At 50.1% G+C, this 16505-nt stretch overlaps 3 protein-coding genes across 3 annotated transcripts; 2 read left to right on the top strand and 1 right to left on the bottom strand.

Moving 5' to 3' along the window:
* Positions 1–4348: 4348 nt before the first annotated feature.
* Positions 4349–6235, top strand: BNI4 (uncharacterized protein; the record flags this gene model as incomplete). The annotated part of the gene is made up of 1 exon (XM_041685851.1): positions 4349–6235. One exon carries the CDS (start codon positions 4349–4351, stop codon positions 6233–6235), a length of 1887 nt encoding a protein of 628 aa, XP_041539894.1.
* A 3856-nt stretch (positions 6236–10091) lies between these two features.
* Positions 10092–11968, top strand: AKAW2_21067A (putative MFS transporter; the record flags this gene model as incomplete). Its single annotated transcript, XM_041685850.1, has 7 exons — positions 10092–10346; positions 10412–10514; positions 10563–10726; positions 10794–10954; positions 11009–11240; positions 11289–11736; positions 11796–11968. The coding sequence occupies 7 exons, from the start codon at positions 10092–10094 to the stop codon at positions 11966–11968; spliced, it is 1536 nt and encodes a 511-aa protein (XP_041539893.1).
* Positions 11969–12407: 439 nt separating this feature from the next.
* AKAW2_21066S (glycoside hydrolase family 35 protein) lies at positions 12408–15737 on the bottom strand (the record flags this gene model as incomplete). Its single annotated transcript, XM_041685849.1, has 6 exons — positions 12408–13200; positions 13269–13356; positions 13415–13486; positions 13540–13833; positions 13890–14889; positions 14937–15737. The coding sequence occupies 6 exons, from the start codon at positions 15735–15737 to the stop codon at positions 12408–12410; spliced, it is 3048 nt and encodes a 1015-aa protein (XP_041539892.1).
* Positions 15738–16505: the final 768 nt, after the last annotated feature.

The following is a 16505-nucleotide window of genomic DNA, read 5'->3' as shown; positions in this document are numbered from 1 at the left end:
TGTAGGCGGTCACTCTCTGAGTGAGACCAGTCAGGCAGGGTTGCTCACCGACAGTCGCAAGTAGGTTGGAATACGGCGGATGGGATCCCTTGTGGCTAAGCTATTGAATCTTTTGCGCTCTCCTCGCTTCGCCATCTTTACGTTTAGCAAATCTTCATAGTTTCAGCTTGCATGCTTATTGATTATATACGAAGTATAAGTACGCTAAGCCCGCAATTGTCGTGTTGTTTTGGAGGGTAGGCACTGCCGAAATATATGCAACTAGGATTCGAGTGCATTGACCGATTCCAGAACCCCCCGAAGAATATAGCGCATATTTACCGACCTGCGGCATCAATATACTGTAGGACTAGTGAGAAGTATAGTAGAAAAGAGCTTTTCACTTTCTCTTTTATGTGCTAACGGGCACCGTTGCTCGACCAGGTTAATCCTCCGTCGTGTTGTTTCAGTAATCTTCAGTTGTAAGCACAATCACCAAGATCCATCATCATGATGATATATCTTCAAAGCGGGGAGAAACCGCAAACCGTGTCACTGGAAGCAAACTGGTATGTCAAATACTGGGCATTGCATTGCACTGCATCAATAGTCCAAATTCTAATCTGAAGATTGACTGTACATCAGTCTCGTTTGCAATTGACCCGGCATCTCAGATCACTCAGATCCAATTCAAGTCTATTGCGCTCTCCCCGCGCACCCAACTGGGACACACACATTTTTTTTCTTGGCTATAGCTTGTAGCTGACAAACAGGTGGCCATAGGGTTTGAGGATCCAGCACAACATATCCTCCGCACTGCTGTAGATGGATTCTGAATCGGTCTCAGGGAAGAGAAAATGCGTTATCAGTCTCGAGTATCATCGCTGACATCATTTACACAACCGTAGTAAGAGAGTGAATAAGGTTCTCATCCATTGATTCGGGAGTCTGAACCTTCCCATGGTACACGACCGGGAGTGTGAGAGTGTGTTGTGTCGGAGGCTGCGACAAAACTCCGTGGATACCGGTCACTTCAACTTCACGGCATTGAGGGGGACACGGACCGTGGCTATCGATTAGGTTACTCTTGGTGGAACAATCTGAACCGCGGAATCCCTCACGGGAGGCTTCCACTGGTTGGTTAGAGATCAGCATTCCCTGAGTCGGGACATGGCCAGGAGAGTTTTCCTGTCACTGGTAATGTAGGAAAATAAAAGATTAAATCATTAGTCTGATACATTTACTCCATACACGGTCCATAGAAACTATTAGTCTAGGTAGGGTTGGGAAATTGGGGATTGGCAAATCCCCCTCAATGTTTCGTCATGCTTTGTGTGTTGGGCAAAGAATCTGGGGTGGGCGATAATCCTGGCTAAGATCATTGCAGGACAATCGTCGAAAATCTTGACTCGTTTCATCAGGAGACTGGAGAAGAGACTGGAGTTTGGTAGAATCAACTTGGCAGCCTTTTTGTTGTTGCAGTCTTGGCATCGCGTTATCCTTGGATAAGAAGGATAATAATAATGACATTAATCGGTATTATTTGCAAACGCGATCGCCTAGTCATCCGTGGTGCCAGCGGCCGAGGTACCGATGTTAGTTACCTAGCGACTGTTACTACTACTTAAGTAGTCAAATAATACAAAAGTAACTACTAGTACTGTGGTATAGTGTTAGCTAAGTACTACTAGTTACTAGCTCTCTCCAGGCTGTTTCTCCGAGCTTCCGTGCTTGGGTTCAGTTCCTTGGAGGTAGACTCCATTTGGTAGTCATGGCGTGACAGCTAAGAAATTTAGCAGGCGTGTGGTCGCAAATCAGCTTCCAATTTGCTCGTCCGATTGGACTATTCAGGTTACTAGACAGTACTAATTGGTTCCAGTTGATTATGGTCTTATGCATTCAGCACGTTCTGTTGTTCTTCAGTAATTAATACTCTCTGGGTATCAATTATCGATTTCTGCCGCACACCAAAGATCTGAAGAAAGCACTGCACTGAACTCCCAAAAAGTAAAAGTAACAAGATTAAAAAGAAAAAAAGAAAAAAAAGAAAAGAGGTAAGGAGGCGGCTCTCTAGTTCTCTACTATTGCGCGTACTCGGCAGTTAATCACTAATACCAACCATTACAGAGATCTGGTAATGTAAGTAGGAGGAGGTCCAGCTACTTTTTTTACTACTACGTACTCTCCGTGTCGGAGGGCCAAATCCCCCACAACGAACATCTCCTATCAAACGAGGGAAGATGGGCCGATGAGGCGAATGCAAAGACATCTTCAGTCAGTCAGACCCGCACATCGTTTATCCAAGTTCTCAAGTAGCGTCGCCTTCGATTACCTCGCAAGGATGGAGCCGGGTTTGGCCATTGTAGGGGGGGGAATGGTTGACCCGCTCCTAACGTAATATGGAGGTGTTATTGGGGACGAATCGTATGTGCGGTACGATGGTTACCGAATGGCAACAACGGCCGCAGAACTACAACCCGCTAGTTTCCCAGCCTAACTTTAGTACCAGTTACCAATATGGAACCGGACTTACCGTACAGCCCCAAAGGTGTCTTAGTCTCACCCGCCTAGCTGGTCGAATCAGAGTGGTTGACTGATGCAGAAGGGGAGAAAAAGAGAAAAGAAAGAGTGGAAAGAGATTCAGGAGACGTTCGAACATTTAATCTACCTGATAATATTAGCTTCGATGATACGATAAGTGAAGGGTCACCCTCTCGAACCGAGCAAGAATGCTCGTTTACCATAATCCCCCCTCATTCCTTGTCTTTCAAGAAATACTCATAATAAATAATAGTATGATGGAAGATCTGATTATGGCGAGTTCTCCTTGTATTTTTTCTGGTATGACTCGCAGCTGCAATAAGAGTCATCGTAGAATACCTCACCCCTACTTGGATGTGAGCTTTTTGAGATCAGATCAGAGTCTTCAAAAGATTTTCTTTCCATATGCGTACGTTGCATACTACATCCATACGATACACTTCCATCGGGTTTCCCCTCGTGGATTTTTAATCGGGCGGCCCCCCCAAATTGATCTCTTTACTTTTTTCTGCTCCTTGTCGGTTCAACGAACTTAGTTTGAACAAGAAAGCGAACGTGAGAAAGGCGAGCATAATAGAAAAGAACTAAATACACATGGACGATTTTTAAGGATCATCACTGGATTGAACAAAAAGCGACATACGAAGGAAAGAAGAAAAAAGAATAAAAGGAATTAAAAAGAAAAGTAATAAATCAAGAAATACTAACCAAAGAATCGAAAAGTAAAAAAGAAATACAGGGCACGGTTCGGGAGGGTGTGTGCCTGGCGTTCCTTCTCGCGTTCTCTGGAAAATCCCGTCCGCTTGTCTCCGCCTGTCAAGTCAGTCGGTCTCCCCTAAAGTTGAGAGCGAAAGAGAGAGAGTGAGAAAGTTGTAGTCGCAGCATCCCATCATTCCCTCCCCTCTCTCTCTCTCATCTCTCCCCCATTATCTCTCCCTCCTCCCTATTCTATTCCCTTTCCCCTTCTACTCCCTCCCACACCTTCAGCCCCTCTTGCTCTTCTTCCCTTTTTTTTCCTTTCCCGACCCATCCTCTCTGCTTTTCTTTTCCCATCCTTCCCGGCTCTCACCATCCCTCCCTCCTCCCCTCCCCCCTGAGCGGCCCGTCTTCTGCTTGATTCAGAAGACAAGGTGCCTAGGATCTGGTTATCGTTTCCTTCTCGATCTCCTATTTGATTTTGGCATTGTTCCCTTCTTGTCTCTATTCAACATTGTTTGTTAGCTCTGCTTTTCCCTCTTCTCTTTTCTTTTCTTGTACATGGCTCGACCGCTCTAGACAGCTTCTGCCATCCCTGGAGCCTTGTGTTCCGCACGTCGTACCTCGTCGCCAGCTCTCCTCCCTCTTCGATCGCCTGATCCCGAGCCTTTCGTTTCTTTTGTCCTCGTCAGCATTCGTTTTTTACATCGACAGAACGCTTTTCTTTAATTGTTGTATCAGTATAATTCGGTGGGGACAGTTTTCCTGCGAAACAGGTACGACCCCATTTCGCCGCTTGCCTTTGCACACCCCCCTTTCGAAACGGCAACCACATTCGCGATGGAGAAAGATCGGTCCTCGAGAGTTCAACTAGCCTTTGAGCCGGCTTGTTCTTGTGCAATCCTGACTGACAACTGTGTGTAGTACAGACTTTCCCCCTGTTGCCTTCTTACAATCTGTCTCCTTTTTCTACCCTTGTTACCTCTCCAGACTTGATCGACGTTAGGCTTGGTTCATTTAGATTGGGCGCTGCGGACAGTCGACGAGCTTACCTGTCGACACATCTCTCCCCGGAGACGCTGTCAGCTACGCGTCGGATGTTATTTCGTTCCGGGTAGTGGAGGAGAACACCATGGCTGCGTTGGTACAGACAATCCCCCAGCAAAGTGGCACGGTTTCTGTGCTTCAAACCCGACCATCCTCTTCTTCGGGCACCTTCACAACTTCCTCGCAACCCGGGCAACAACAAAATCCGCGGAACTCGACGATGTCCTGGAACCCCTATAACAACAACGGCAGTTCGGGAAACTACAGAGTGGGCCACCAGGTCGTGGCCCCCTACGCCTTCACCAGCACCCCAAGCCCCTCGAATTCAACCAACATGCAAGCCCGTCAGTCACTGTCCCCTCATCTGAGGCCAGAGCATCGCACATCTTCAGCCCCTTCGGTGCCTCAGGGGCCTGCAAGTCCCGCCAACGCCGGAGTCAACTCGCGTTTCGCCCATCCTGCAGCTGGTTCTGTATCCACTTCTTCCTCCAATTCCTCCGTCCACTCCTACATGTCGAAAGACGACTCGGCGATTCCAACTAGACAAATACGTACCGATGCTCCCTTGCGCCCGCTCTCCACAGTTAACCTTCCTTCACCCTCCTCTTCGAATTTCATGAACATATCCTCACCAACTGTGGCCCGTCCGTCCCCCGACCGCTATCGTCGTGGAAACCGGCGACCGGAAAATGCTGCGGGCACCCAGCCCGCTTCCACGCAGCCTAACGGACCGGCACCTGCACGTTCTGCAACGTTAGCCACCGACGACAGTGCCCTCCACATGAGTACTCCCAGCCTTGCGGGTGTGTCTCTGGATGCCCCCCGCCGCATTGGGCATGTCCGCGTGCCCAGTGCTGATGATACCACGCGCGCAGATAAGCCTCAGACAGAGTTAGCCAAGAGGTATAGGCGCCGGAGCTGGGGAAACATTGATAACGCTGGTCTCATCAATATGCAGCTACACTTGCCCACATCATCGCCGACGCCGACAGCAGGTGGCCATGACTACTTCGATCAGAGTACGCGGCCCCGATCGGCACAGTCTCATAAAGAAGTCCAGGGAAGCATTCCGTCCGCCCATTCTTCGACTTCATCTGTACGTGATGCAGGACACAGCGAATCTGCATCATCCTCCAGTAAGAGTGGTCCCAAGACCGATGACAGCAAGCGACCGAACAAACCCTCACCGCTGTCTCAGCCGGTCGAGGTTGACTCTAAGCCCCCGACTCCCAAAGCATCCCAGCCTTCCACAACGCCAAACCCTGCTCCCACGGAGAGCCTCGCTTCCCAGCGTCTTGCCGAAATAACAAAGGGCGACCCTAAGCGACCAGGGAAATCCAGGCTGAGGAGGGCCTTTTCGTTCGGTAGCGCATCAGAGCTCCTCAAAGCTTCCTCGCAAAACAAAAGGGAAGCGATGGCTGCGGAGAGGGCTCGCAGGGAATTGCTGCAAGAGGAATTGGGTCCAGAACAGGCAGCCATAGCCGAACAACAGGAAGCAAGCGGCCTGGGCGAGAGCATTTACTCTTCGCATCACCAAGGTCGTATATTCAATAGCTCCACCGACAACCTCTCCGTTTCGTCGACAGCCTCCTCCGCCTCTATTATGCTTCGCAAGATGGGCAAGGGAATGAAACGATCGACGCGATCATTGGTGGGGCTTTTCCGCCCAAAATCGGTAGTGAGCACATCTTCGACCGATGGTGTGATGATTGAGCCCATGGCACCCCAGCTGTCCGTGGTCAACATTGAAGCGGAGAGGAAAAGCACAGCCGTCACCTCTGACTCGCAAGACCATCCTCTTGGTAACACGTTGTTTTCTAAGGTGGAAACCGATGCAGCGAACGCCGTGAGCCATGAAGATGCTGCCCTGGACAAGTCGCGTAAAAGCATTGTCGGAGGAGACAGGGAGCGAGCGGAGGTTCTGGCAGCTGTGAGGAAGGGCATACTGAAGAGTACGTCCTGGTTACCATGAAATGGTTCTTACTTGTGATATGTTTCGTACTAACGTTCCATTTAGAGACCTACTCGGACCCGGCTAACCAGACATATGTGCTCAAATCGTCTGAAAACTTGAACGGCAATGACTCACCGCATTCTAGCGTTCCCAGCACTCCTGAAGACCAGACACGGTCAGGCAATCGGCGAACCGACGCGGTTAAAATTGCCGGCGAGGATGATTATCTCTCAGAAGGGCGGTTCCAGACCTCTGAATCGAAGAGCGCGCCTATTACCCCACAAGCTGTGATGCCGAAAAGTCTGGTGTTCAGTCCCCGGATCCAGTTCCACGAGACATGGCCAAGCGGGGAGTACGATCGACGTGGTGACATCGCCACGTGCAACCGGTTGACTCCCCTCCTTGCCCAACAAATCAAGGAGGAACTGAACAATTTCAAAATGGTGAGGAACTCGTCCCTAACCGCCCCCTTTCTAAGTGAAGTCGATCGAGTGCTAACTATTTCGCAGGAGATGGAGGTCCACGAGACGTCAAAAATCTATACTCACTTTCTCTGAGCCGCTGCATTTCGAATGGCGTTCTTATTGCGTGTCTTGTGTTATTTACCCTTAGGAGGAGTGTTGGATCTATCAACGGCATGGTATTGAGCCTTGGTGGCTTCTAGACCTGTTTCCTTTTCGCTAGAGAGTCTTTTGGTTTCCGTCTTCAGTCCCATGCTGACTCGGTGTCTAATTGTCCGTCGAGTGTACGGACGTGACCGGGTCGCCCCTTTGTTGTGTTTTTTTTTTTTTTGCTATGCGTTCTGGGAGTTATGGCGACAGCAACATTCAGGTCTTGGTCTTGTGTCGTGTTCTTTCGTTATTCTGCGCATGGAGATTTATGGGGATTCTACTACAGCAAATGAAGAATAGTGGATCGGCTAAGGGAGGCATCGCCTATGACCCGGTTCCGGATCATTTGGCTTCGATCTACGTCGCACCCAGGATTTGGGCACCGATTTACTTTTTGCGCTTCCTTTCTCCCTCGGCGGCCTGTCACAGCTCGTGCTTTTCGCTTCCTCTTTAATCGTCTTCCTTTCTCCCTCGAGCCCCGATTCCTGGCCGACCATTGCATGCAAGCCACACCGTCTCTTTGAAGTCTCGTTTTGTTCTGCAAGCGTGAAAATTGGGCAGCATCTCTTTGCACATTGTCTCATAGTGTTCATTGTGAAACGTTCTTTTGCTGTTTTCTATTTCCTGCAAGCACCGATCCTTTTTATCGACGTGTTGTCCGTGTACAGCTTTCTGAGACCGGTACACAAGTGAATGTCTCGCAGCAGCATCATCATCATCCATCATCAATAAAGCATTGACTGGCAATATCAATGCAATTTTTTTCCTTCTCTGCCCGACCTTACGCAACGCTTCCTTGGGACTACATACAGCTGGATTCTATAGTTTTGAGGAGAATTGTCTGGCAAGTCAGCAGACATCGGTCGTATGTCGTAGAAATGTATCCCGATGAACTCGAAATCGCGTAGCCCTCGAGCCTCTGAACAATTCCATTATGATCTGGCTCTGTCAGACAGAGGGAGAGGGATGGAGGGAGACAGTATGTAATTCTGCTTCAGACCATAGCCACCGTATTATTTCTTCAAGAAATGAAGTAAAACAAAGGAAGAAAGAAAAGCCATGAGGAGACGACAGCGACAGCCACTTGATAAATAAGGCCTTCAGGCGAGAGATGGAAGGAAAGGTAGGTAGGTAACTAATTAACTAAGTGACTAACCCCCACGCTTTCATCTACAATGGAAAAGCGTATGAGTGGATGAACATGCAAACCCGGCCCCGGTCCCGATAATACCACGCGAGAGATCCCGAGGGTAAAAGCCAATGGGACGAGAATGAATAATCGGGAAAGAGTAGGAGAAAGAAGAAAAATTAAAATACAAAAAAAAAAAAAAAAAGAAGAAAAGAAGAAAAGAAGAAAAAGGGAAAAGGCAAAAAAGAAAAGTCTCTGCGGCATCAGCTGCCACATGTTGTTGCCGGGGTTCATTCAGGTTAGTTAGTTAGGGGGAAACACATGCTTGGCAAATCGAGGATTTTGCCGAGGGGTGGACCTGGGGATGATGACCTTCTTTGCTTGGCTATTCGGGTGGAATTCTTAGTTTGAAGAGGTACTTATCTACGGAGTAGTAGAGTATCTATTTGGTTGGGTTGGATTGGGAGGAGTAGGAGGTATTCGGGTGAAAAGTAGATAGACTTGTTATGGGATCCCGATGGATGGATGGTGGATGGATCAGGTACATAACGAAGTAGCTACTGCTTGGTTCCAGTTATTCCAATCGGGTAGTACTTTTGTGAACCATGGGTTGGCTGGTTACTGCTTACCTTCATGGCCTGATCTGTGTGTTGTGTGCGTGTGGCGTTGGGGAATGAATTTTCTCAATTATTATTCCTCCTTCGGGGGCGGGGAGCAGACGGGGAGGCCGAATAGATGATCTAGCCGGCATGTGCGATATATGCCCGTGTCGCTAAGCCAGCAAGGAAGTAATCCCTCTTTCCCGATGGCCATGGCCTCTTTCTCGATGAATGTCGGGTCCATCCGCCGGTAGACTCTCCAACCTACCATCGATGACGAAGATGGGTTTTTCGCTGACTGACCTGATGATCAATCAAACCAGCGGTGACTCTCGTGCGTGAAGGAAGGGGAAGAGGGGGTGGTAATCCCGTATGACCAATTAATATCCACCATGGTGGAGTTGCATCCATCCATCCATCAGGTAAGTACGGAGTATATGATTGATGATTGATCCTTTGGGGAAAATACCGGTTGAAGCCAGAGCCGGGGTTGAGGGTAGGGATCTTCCGCCTGGGGTCGACACCGTGAGAGCGAGCTTTTTTGTTTTATTTTTTCGGGCCGGTGTTCCTTGGCACCGTCCAAGTTGGTTTAAGTTTTTCTCGGGGAATTGGATCGGTCTGGGGTTGAGGATTGCGGGATGGATGATGACTGTTAGATTGCCTTGCAGTTTTCTTGTTACTCAAGAAAATGTAGACATATTGACTTAGAATTGGAGAGAATTCTTCTGTTTGCAAAGAGGAGGAATTAGATCTTACCCGATGGATAAATGTATCTCTTCTTTTCTCGGGGATTTGAGATGAAGAAGAGATGCAGAGTTGTGTCTTGTGGAGTAAAAAGAAAGAGAAAAGTGGAGAGAGGAAGAGGACCCTCGCTCGGGAACCCCCACGGACTGTTGCTGATGGCCTCCCACGCTCTTCTTCCCTCTCTCTCTCTCTGTGTGTGTGTCTACTCCATACTACAGCAACATCATCATCATCATCATTATCTTCTTCTTCTTATTACACCCCCACGCCAGTCGGCCCTCTCCACAAATGGCATCCCACCAGTCCCGACAGTTTCCCCTAATGATCCTGATCTCATCTCCAGACTCTCTCCCCGCTTCCGTCTTCCCCATTGGCGGGGTTGGCTGTTTCTAGTCTTCTACCATGTCTTCATTCCCGATCTCCATTGCCATTGCGGCTTCTCTTCCCCGTCTGTTTCCCCATCCTTCGGGAACCTCGTCGGGTCGTCATCGCTCGGTTCTTTAACTCTCTGACCACATCAAAAAGGTCCCCTGGTCCCGACTGCAGCTGGCACTATGGTCCCGTGGTTTACTCTACTACTCCTCCTCCCTTTCTCCCTCTCCTCTTCCTAATCTTCTTCCTATCTCTTGATCCCCTTGCCCTCCCCTTACTTGACCGTGTCCCCCCTCTCCTGTTTTCTTATTCTTATTCTTATTCTTCTTATCTTCTTCTTCTCACGTTGTCGTTGTCATTGTCATTGTTCCCTCTCTTTTGCCTCATAGAAGGCCAGTGTCAGACCATCGGAGACAATCATGTCCCCCAGAACTTCTCATGATGTCGAACGGGACTTCGACAAGAGCCATGTCGACAACGTCGAGATCGTGACCGATGGAGTCGCCAATGCCGATAAACCCAACCCCAAGAAAGAGGCCCCGGCCTATGTGGCCAGTCTCTCCCCCGAGGAGCGCGAGAGAGCCGAGAAGGCCCTGGTCCGCAAGATTGACCTGCGTCTTCTGCCCATGATCATCATCATGTACATCCTTAACTATCTGGACCGGAATAACATCGTACGTGGAATGCTTCAGCTTGTCCATATAATCCATTCTGTGCTCACTATTCTGTTTACTATCAGGCTGCTGCCAAACTCGCTGGTCTCGTCACCGATTTGAACTTGCAGGGTGTGGAATACCAGACCTGTGTCAGTATCCTGTTCGTGGGTTATCTGTTGATGCAAAGTAGGTGCAGACCTCTATTGGCAGAGTAGCAAATACTGACCGTGCCAGTTCCCTCCAATTTGCTGCTGAACAAGTTCGGAAAGCCGGCCCTCTACCTTCCGGGTGCTATGATGCTATGGGGTATTATCTCTACGTGCACGGCGGGAGCTCAGAACTATGCCGGCTTGGTTGTAGTTCGCTTCTTCCTCGGTTTTGTTGAAGCTGCTTACTTCGTACGTCTGCCTGAAAGGAAAGAAGTATCTATCGAAGCGCCTTACTGACTTCTATTTCTCCTTCCAGCCTGGCTGTCTTTACTTCCTCAGTGCCTGGTACACTCGCAAGGAACTCGGCTTCCGCACTGCAGCCCTCTACTCGGGTTCCCTGATTTCAGGTGCTTTCTCTGGACTTATTGCCGCTGGTATCACCGAGAACATGGACTACAAGATGGGTCTTCGTGCTTGGTCAGTACCATAGTAAATGCTAAGACCTGAACATTGCTGACTTGAGAGTAACAGGCGCTGGCTTTTCATCATCGAGGGTGCGATCACCATCGTTGTTGCCGCCATCTCCATCTTCATTCTGCCCAACTTCCCCAGAACCACCAGTTGGCTCAGCGAAGAAGAGAAGCAGCTGGCCGCTTGGCGGCTGGAGGAAGACATCGGTGAGGACGACTGGGTGGATAGTGAACAGCAAACCTTCCTCCACGGTGTGCAATTGGCCTTTACCGATATCAAGACCTGGATTCTGGTAAGTACACAGTCACAGACATCTTTTCCACCCAGCTTACACATTTAGATGCTGCTCATCTTGTGCATTGTCTCTTCCGCCTCCGTCACAAACTTCTTCCCCACCGTCGTCAAGACCCTCAACTACGGCAACATCGAGACGCTTCTGCTCACCGCTCCCCCATACGTTCTGGCTGTCATCTGTGCCTTTGCTAATGCCTGGCATGCCGATCGCACTGGCGAGCGTTACTTCCACATCACCCTACCCCTATACATCTCCGTAGTGGCTTTCATCCTCGCTGCCACCACCACCAGCATCGCTCCCCGTTATGTCTCTATGATGCTGATGGTCCCATCCCTGTACACCGGCTACGTGGTAGCCCTGGGCTGGATCTCAAGCACCCTCCCCCGTCCGGCCTCGAAGCGTGCTGCAGCTCTGGCAGGTATCAACTGCGTCAGTAATGCCAGTAGTATCTATGCCAGTTACATGTACCCGGACAGTGATGCACCGCGATTCGGTAAGTACCGTCAACCGATTTACTATCCCATGAAAACAAGACACTAACTGTAATACTAGTCACTGCTATGACCGTCAACTGTGTCACCGCCTTCGTAGCCATCCTGTCCGCAACTGCCCTCCGCTTCATCCTCGTCCGGCTGAACAAGAAGCTCGATCGGGGCGAGGGCCTGGGCGATGGCGGAGGTGTCCCTGGCCAGGCCAGCTCCAGGGGCTTCCGTTTCTTGGTTTAGAATTAGATTGTTTTTGTTACGACATCGGATTGTTATGGGTTGCTTTATATACCCCGAGCGGGTTATGGTTATGGTTATGGTTTTGGTAGTATATTTGCACACAGGCATTTTTATAAGATTTTGGGGTCATTTAGTTGGCTGGGCTAGTATCATGACGAGTATGCACGATGCACGATGCACGATGCATTATGATGTGTTATTTTACCTATCTATTATTGGGTATTGAATGAAGACATGATCTGAATACAAAATGTGATTTTAACTAACAACGACATACCACCAAACACAGCTGCCATTCAAGACCCCCCGATCTAAAAACCGCAAAGCTTACATGAAAATAAAGATACAATATGATACAAATATCATGAATTGAACTAAAAGTAACACACAACAAAAAACCCCAATAATCCCCTTTTTCTACCTCTCTACATCACATCAATCAAGCAAACTTCAACCTCTCCACACTCCACCCGGGCCTCAACCCAGCAGTCTCCAACCCAGCCACATCCAACGAACTATCCGCCACATAATTCACCTTCCAATCGACCGTAATCGCCGCCCCATCCTCCGTCTGCGCCCACACCGCCACGCCAATCGTATTCTCCCCACTGTAATCCAACACCCCCACGGGAACCGGGAACACCACCTGGTTGCCAATATACGGATTAAACCGTCCGTACTGGTATCCGTTCACGAATAACTGCGCGCGGTACGTATTCGGTGCGTTGTCTGGTGTGCCCAGTACGAAGGAGATGGAGACGTCCAGGCCTCGTGGGATGTTCAATGGGATGGTGGTGCGGAAGAATTTTACTGTTGCGCCGGTGAAGGATAGACTTGATGATGATACGCTGGGCCATGTGCTGTCGTCGAACCCGGGCAGATGCCATCCGACTCGCTCTGCGTAGAGCCCGTCTTCGTTCCAGGCCCCGCGGACCGGGTCGAGGTTGGATTCGCCGCCGGCGGTGCCGGCGAGGCGCCAGTGGGTGAATTCGGGGGAAGCGGTGTTGTCGGTGGTGGTGGAGGGGAGGAGGCGAGCTTCGAGGATGCCGCGGGGGTTGAGGGCCCCTGTGGTTTCGTCGTGGCCGGTGTCGTCGTGGATTATTAGGAGGGTGTTCTGGGTGGTTGGGTGGGTGATGTTGGTTGGAAAGACGAAGGTTTGGTTGGCTTGTTCGATGGAGGCGTTGCCGAGGTAGGAGCCTAGGAACTGGCCGTTTAGGTAGGCGGAGAAACCGCTGGTTATATTGTTAGATGGGGGTTGGTTGTTTGTAGGTGGATGGGGGAAGGGGAAGGAAGGGCTTACAATGCGCTGCCTCCTTGGACGTTCAGGAAGACTCCGCTGGCGGTGCCGTTGAAGTAGCCGCGCCAGAGACGGACGCCGTTGTGGAAGCCTAGGGTGGAAGTATATTAGGTTTGTTTGTTAGGTATAGAGGACGAGGGTGGGCGTACCGTATTCGTCAGCGTATAGGACGGGCAGTGTGGCGGGCTTGCTGGGGTTGGCGGTTGTCATGTGGTTTGCATCTGGGATAGAGGTTAGTAACGGGTGAAGGAGTTGAAGTGAAGAATGTACTGACCAACCCACGCCAGACCGGAGGCATCGTATGTCGGAAGTCGCTCCGGCAGGCTGTCGTTGACTTTCCAGGAAGTGAAAGCTGGCAGTTGAATAGATACAGGCGCAGCGATAGTGGCCTTGAGGCTACCGTATGAGGACTTGGATGTCTTCAGCTGCTTGCCGTTCCATGTGACGGTTTTGACATCGTTAGGCGCGAAGATTTCCACGGCTGTTTCGTTGATGGAGTCGCCCTTGATTGCAAGAGTTGATTTCTCCAGACTAGCGGAGCGAACAAGATACGGGCCTTGGATGAGAACTACTCGTGGGTTAGCTCGTTACTCTGAATATCAGGTGTTTGTTATGTTTTCTTACCCGCTTCGTCCTCCGGAACAAGAGGGTCCTCTGTTAGAGCAGGGGCCCAGAACTCGTATGCTGCGGTCCTGTCCAGTAGGATCACCCGAATGTCGTTGTCAATCTGAACGATACTCATTCCCTGGGCTTGAGTAAATCCGACTACAAGGTTACCTCCCTGTTGGTGGAAGTTGATCGCTGAGCAGTCTTGACACTTTGATACAACAGACCCGGATTTTGCGCCCTTCACTGCGAATTCTCCAGACTCGCCTGTCGGAACCCAAAGGACGAGGGTGGGCTTCTTGTCCAAAACAGCGTAAGTGAGGACTTCGGCAGTAGAATACAGAAGGGTCTCCGACCCGAAGGTGAAATCGGTAACAATAATCTTGGACTGATGGCCATTGAGACGGATTGAGCCTCCAAGTCTGGGAACGATGAGGTTGCCCGCTGACGTGTTGACGCGCAGGCTGAACGCCTCGTTGGTGCCGACAGTCGAGTCCTCGTGAAGCGTGACGTAGAATCCAGCGTTGGTTGTAGGGTTCCGCAGTTCGTATGCTTTGACAGCAGTGTTGTTGGTGTATTGCGTTCCGTTACCGATCAGATCGGTCATTGTCAGATCTCGTGCACTGCGCGTAAATAATGAGAGCAGCTTGGTCTCATAGTACTTGGACGAGATGGATCGGTCTTCGGAGATAGGGGAGGAGTAGTCGTAGCTAGTGGCTGTAACAGGCGCAGCAATTGCTCCCCAGTTCGTTCCTCCATATAACATGTAGAGACTCATGGCTGTGACTCTCTGGGCGATGTTCCACCGGTAGAAGAGGTTGACAAAGTCCACCCCAGTATCGTCACCACAGCCACCCTCGGGCCCAGCCCAGGGGTTGTATGAGCCGCCCTGGAACTCAGGCATGAAAGACGGCATTGTCGGCGAAAATTCGAGGAAATAGTCATAGTATTCGACAACCTGGTAGGCTACATACTCGCCATTGGTGGATGTACACTGGCTGACATCGCAAGTCCAGCACTTGGAAAATCAGCTTAGTCAAGTTTCAATTGCGACAAGCCACTTACCGAAGGATAGGAATCCAAGCCGACGACATCGACGTTGCCTCCAGCGTTGGACCAATCGCGACTCCAGGCCATGGCATTCATATTGGGATCATTTGCGGTGAATGGTACGAGAATGCCATTCTCGCGAGCGCTGCTTTCAAGAAGCTCCATGTACGCGATAGCCGTCTCGTTAGGAACCCTTTCGCTGGGATCACTGAGCCATTGATCGCCATACTCGTTCTCTATTTGGTAGCAGAACGTATTATGGCCATTCGTAACCTGGTAGCGACTAGTGATCTCCGTCATCTTCTCGAAGTATGGCTTCCATGCTGCCGTGTATCGCGAATCGTTGTTGCGCAACGTTCCATAGTCGCCAGTCGTCAGCCACAGGGGAAAGCCACCCGCACTGGCCTCTGCATTGATGTAGGGACCCGGGCGAACGATGATGTACATCCCAAGCTCCTTTGCGAGTTCGAAGATTGGAGTGATGTCGCGGGCACCGGTGGAGAAGTCGACCGTGTGATTGTTCGGGGCATGCCACGCCCAGCTCGAGTAGATTGAAAAAGTCGTAAAGCCTGCAGCTTTGATCTTCTCAAGGATATCCCTCCATAGGCCAGGTACTGGGATACGCCAGTAATGGAACTCACCAGAGAAGACAAATATTCTCTCACCATGGACCTTGAAACTGTAATGATCCCACTGGATGTCTGTGGTCAGACCATCATCGTAAAGGGGCCATCCAGTTTCAGTCTGGTTCTGGGCAGCGGCCAGAAGACCTGTACTGGAGAGTAAAAGAGCGCATAACTTGGTGATCCGCGTCATGGCTGTTCCTTGAACTGACCTGATGGAGGATCAGGAATACGTGCCTGTATGGATTACCCATTTTTTTACACCCCGGGTCGGGAGGTCCAATTTATAGCCCGCCTTCAATTGAGAAAAGATATTTAACATCTTGTCACCCATGACTCCAGGCCCCGCCATTTAGCTAAATTAGTGGCGTAGAATCCATGAGCCCAGGTTTATCTCCGAAAGTCTCTTGAAAGCGTAAGCGTAACTCCGAATGACACTATCCACAACTGGCTCTGTGATGAAATCAACAACTGCCAAGCGAACTCATAATACTCGTTAATTTGAATAGCACCAGGCTACCATTCGTTTGAGACGCCGTGGAGGCCAAAGAGCCAATGACCAAACGGTGCCGATAGTGCCAACTTAATGAGACCGGGACAGGGTTTGGGGTGGAGTACACCCAGGGACCAAAACCTTTGTAGATTCAAGCTTGCGCTGCACAAGTCCGGCGGAGGTGTCAGCCAATGTGGGGTGGAACTAGTCTGTGGGGAAACCAGGGGGGTTTTTCCTCCATTCAGAGGGATTGTCGGGGTGCAATTTTCCTGTGGGGGAATCGGATGGCTTGATCGATGTCTGTCTGACGCAGAGATGCTGTGCCGAGGTAAGCAACACCAGTTAGCTGGACCAGAAACCCCAAGGACAGAGCTGTCAACGTACTTCCAGGCTCAAAGGGAGAACTGGATAATTTTCCATTGAGTGAGGTTATTAGTTGATGAAACAGGTAGTATTATAGGGAATGTG

This window comes from Aspergillus luchuensis, chromosome 2 (assembly GCF_016861625.1).
Source record: "Aspergillus luchuensis IFO 4308 DNA, chromosome 2, nearly complete sequence".
Classification (NCBI taxonomy): Eukaryota; Fungi; Ascomycota; class Eurotiomycetes; order Eurotiales; family Aspergillaceae; genus Aspergillus; species Aspergillus luchuensis.
This window is presented reverse-complemented; position numbering and strand designations above follow the sequence as displayed.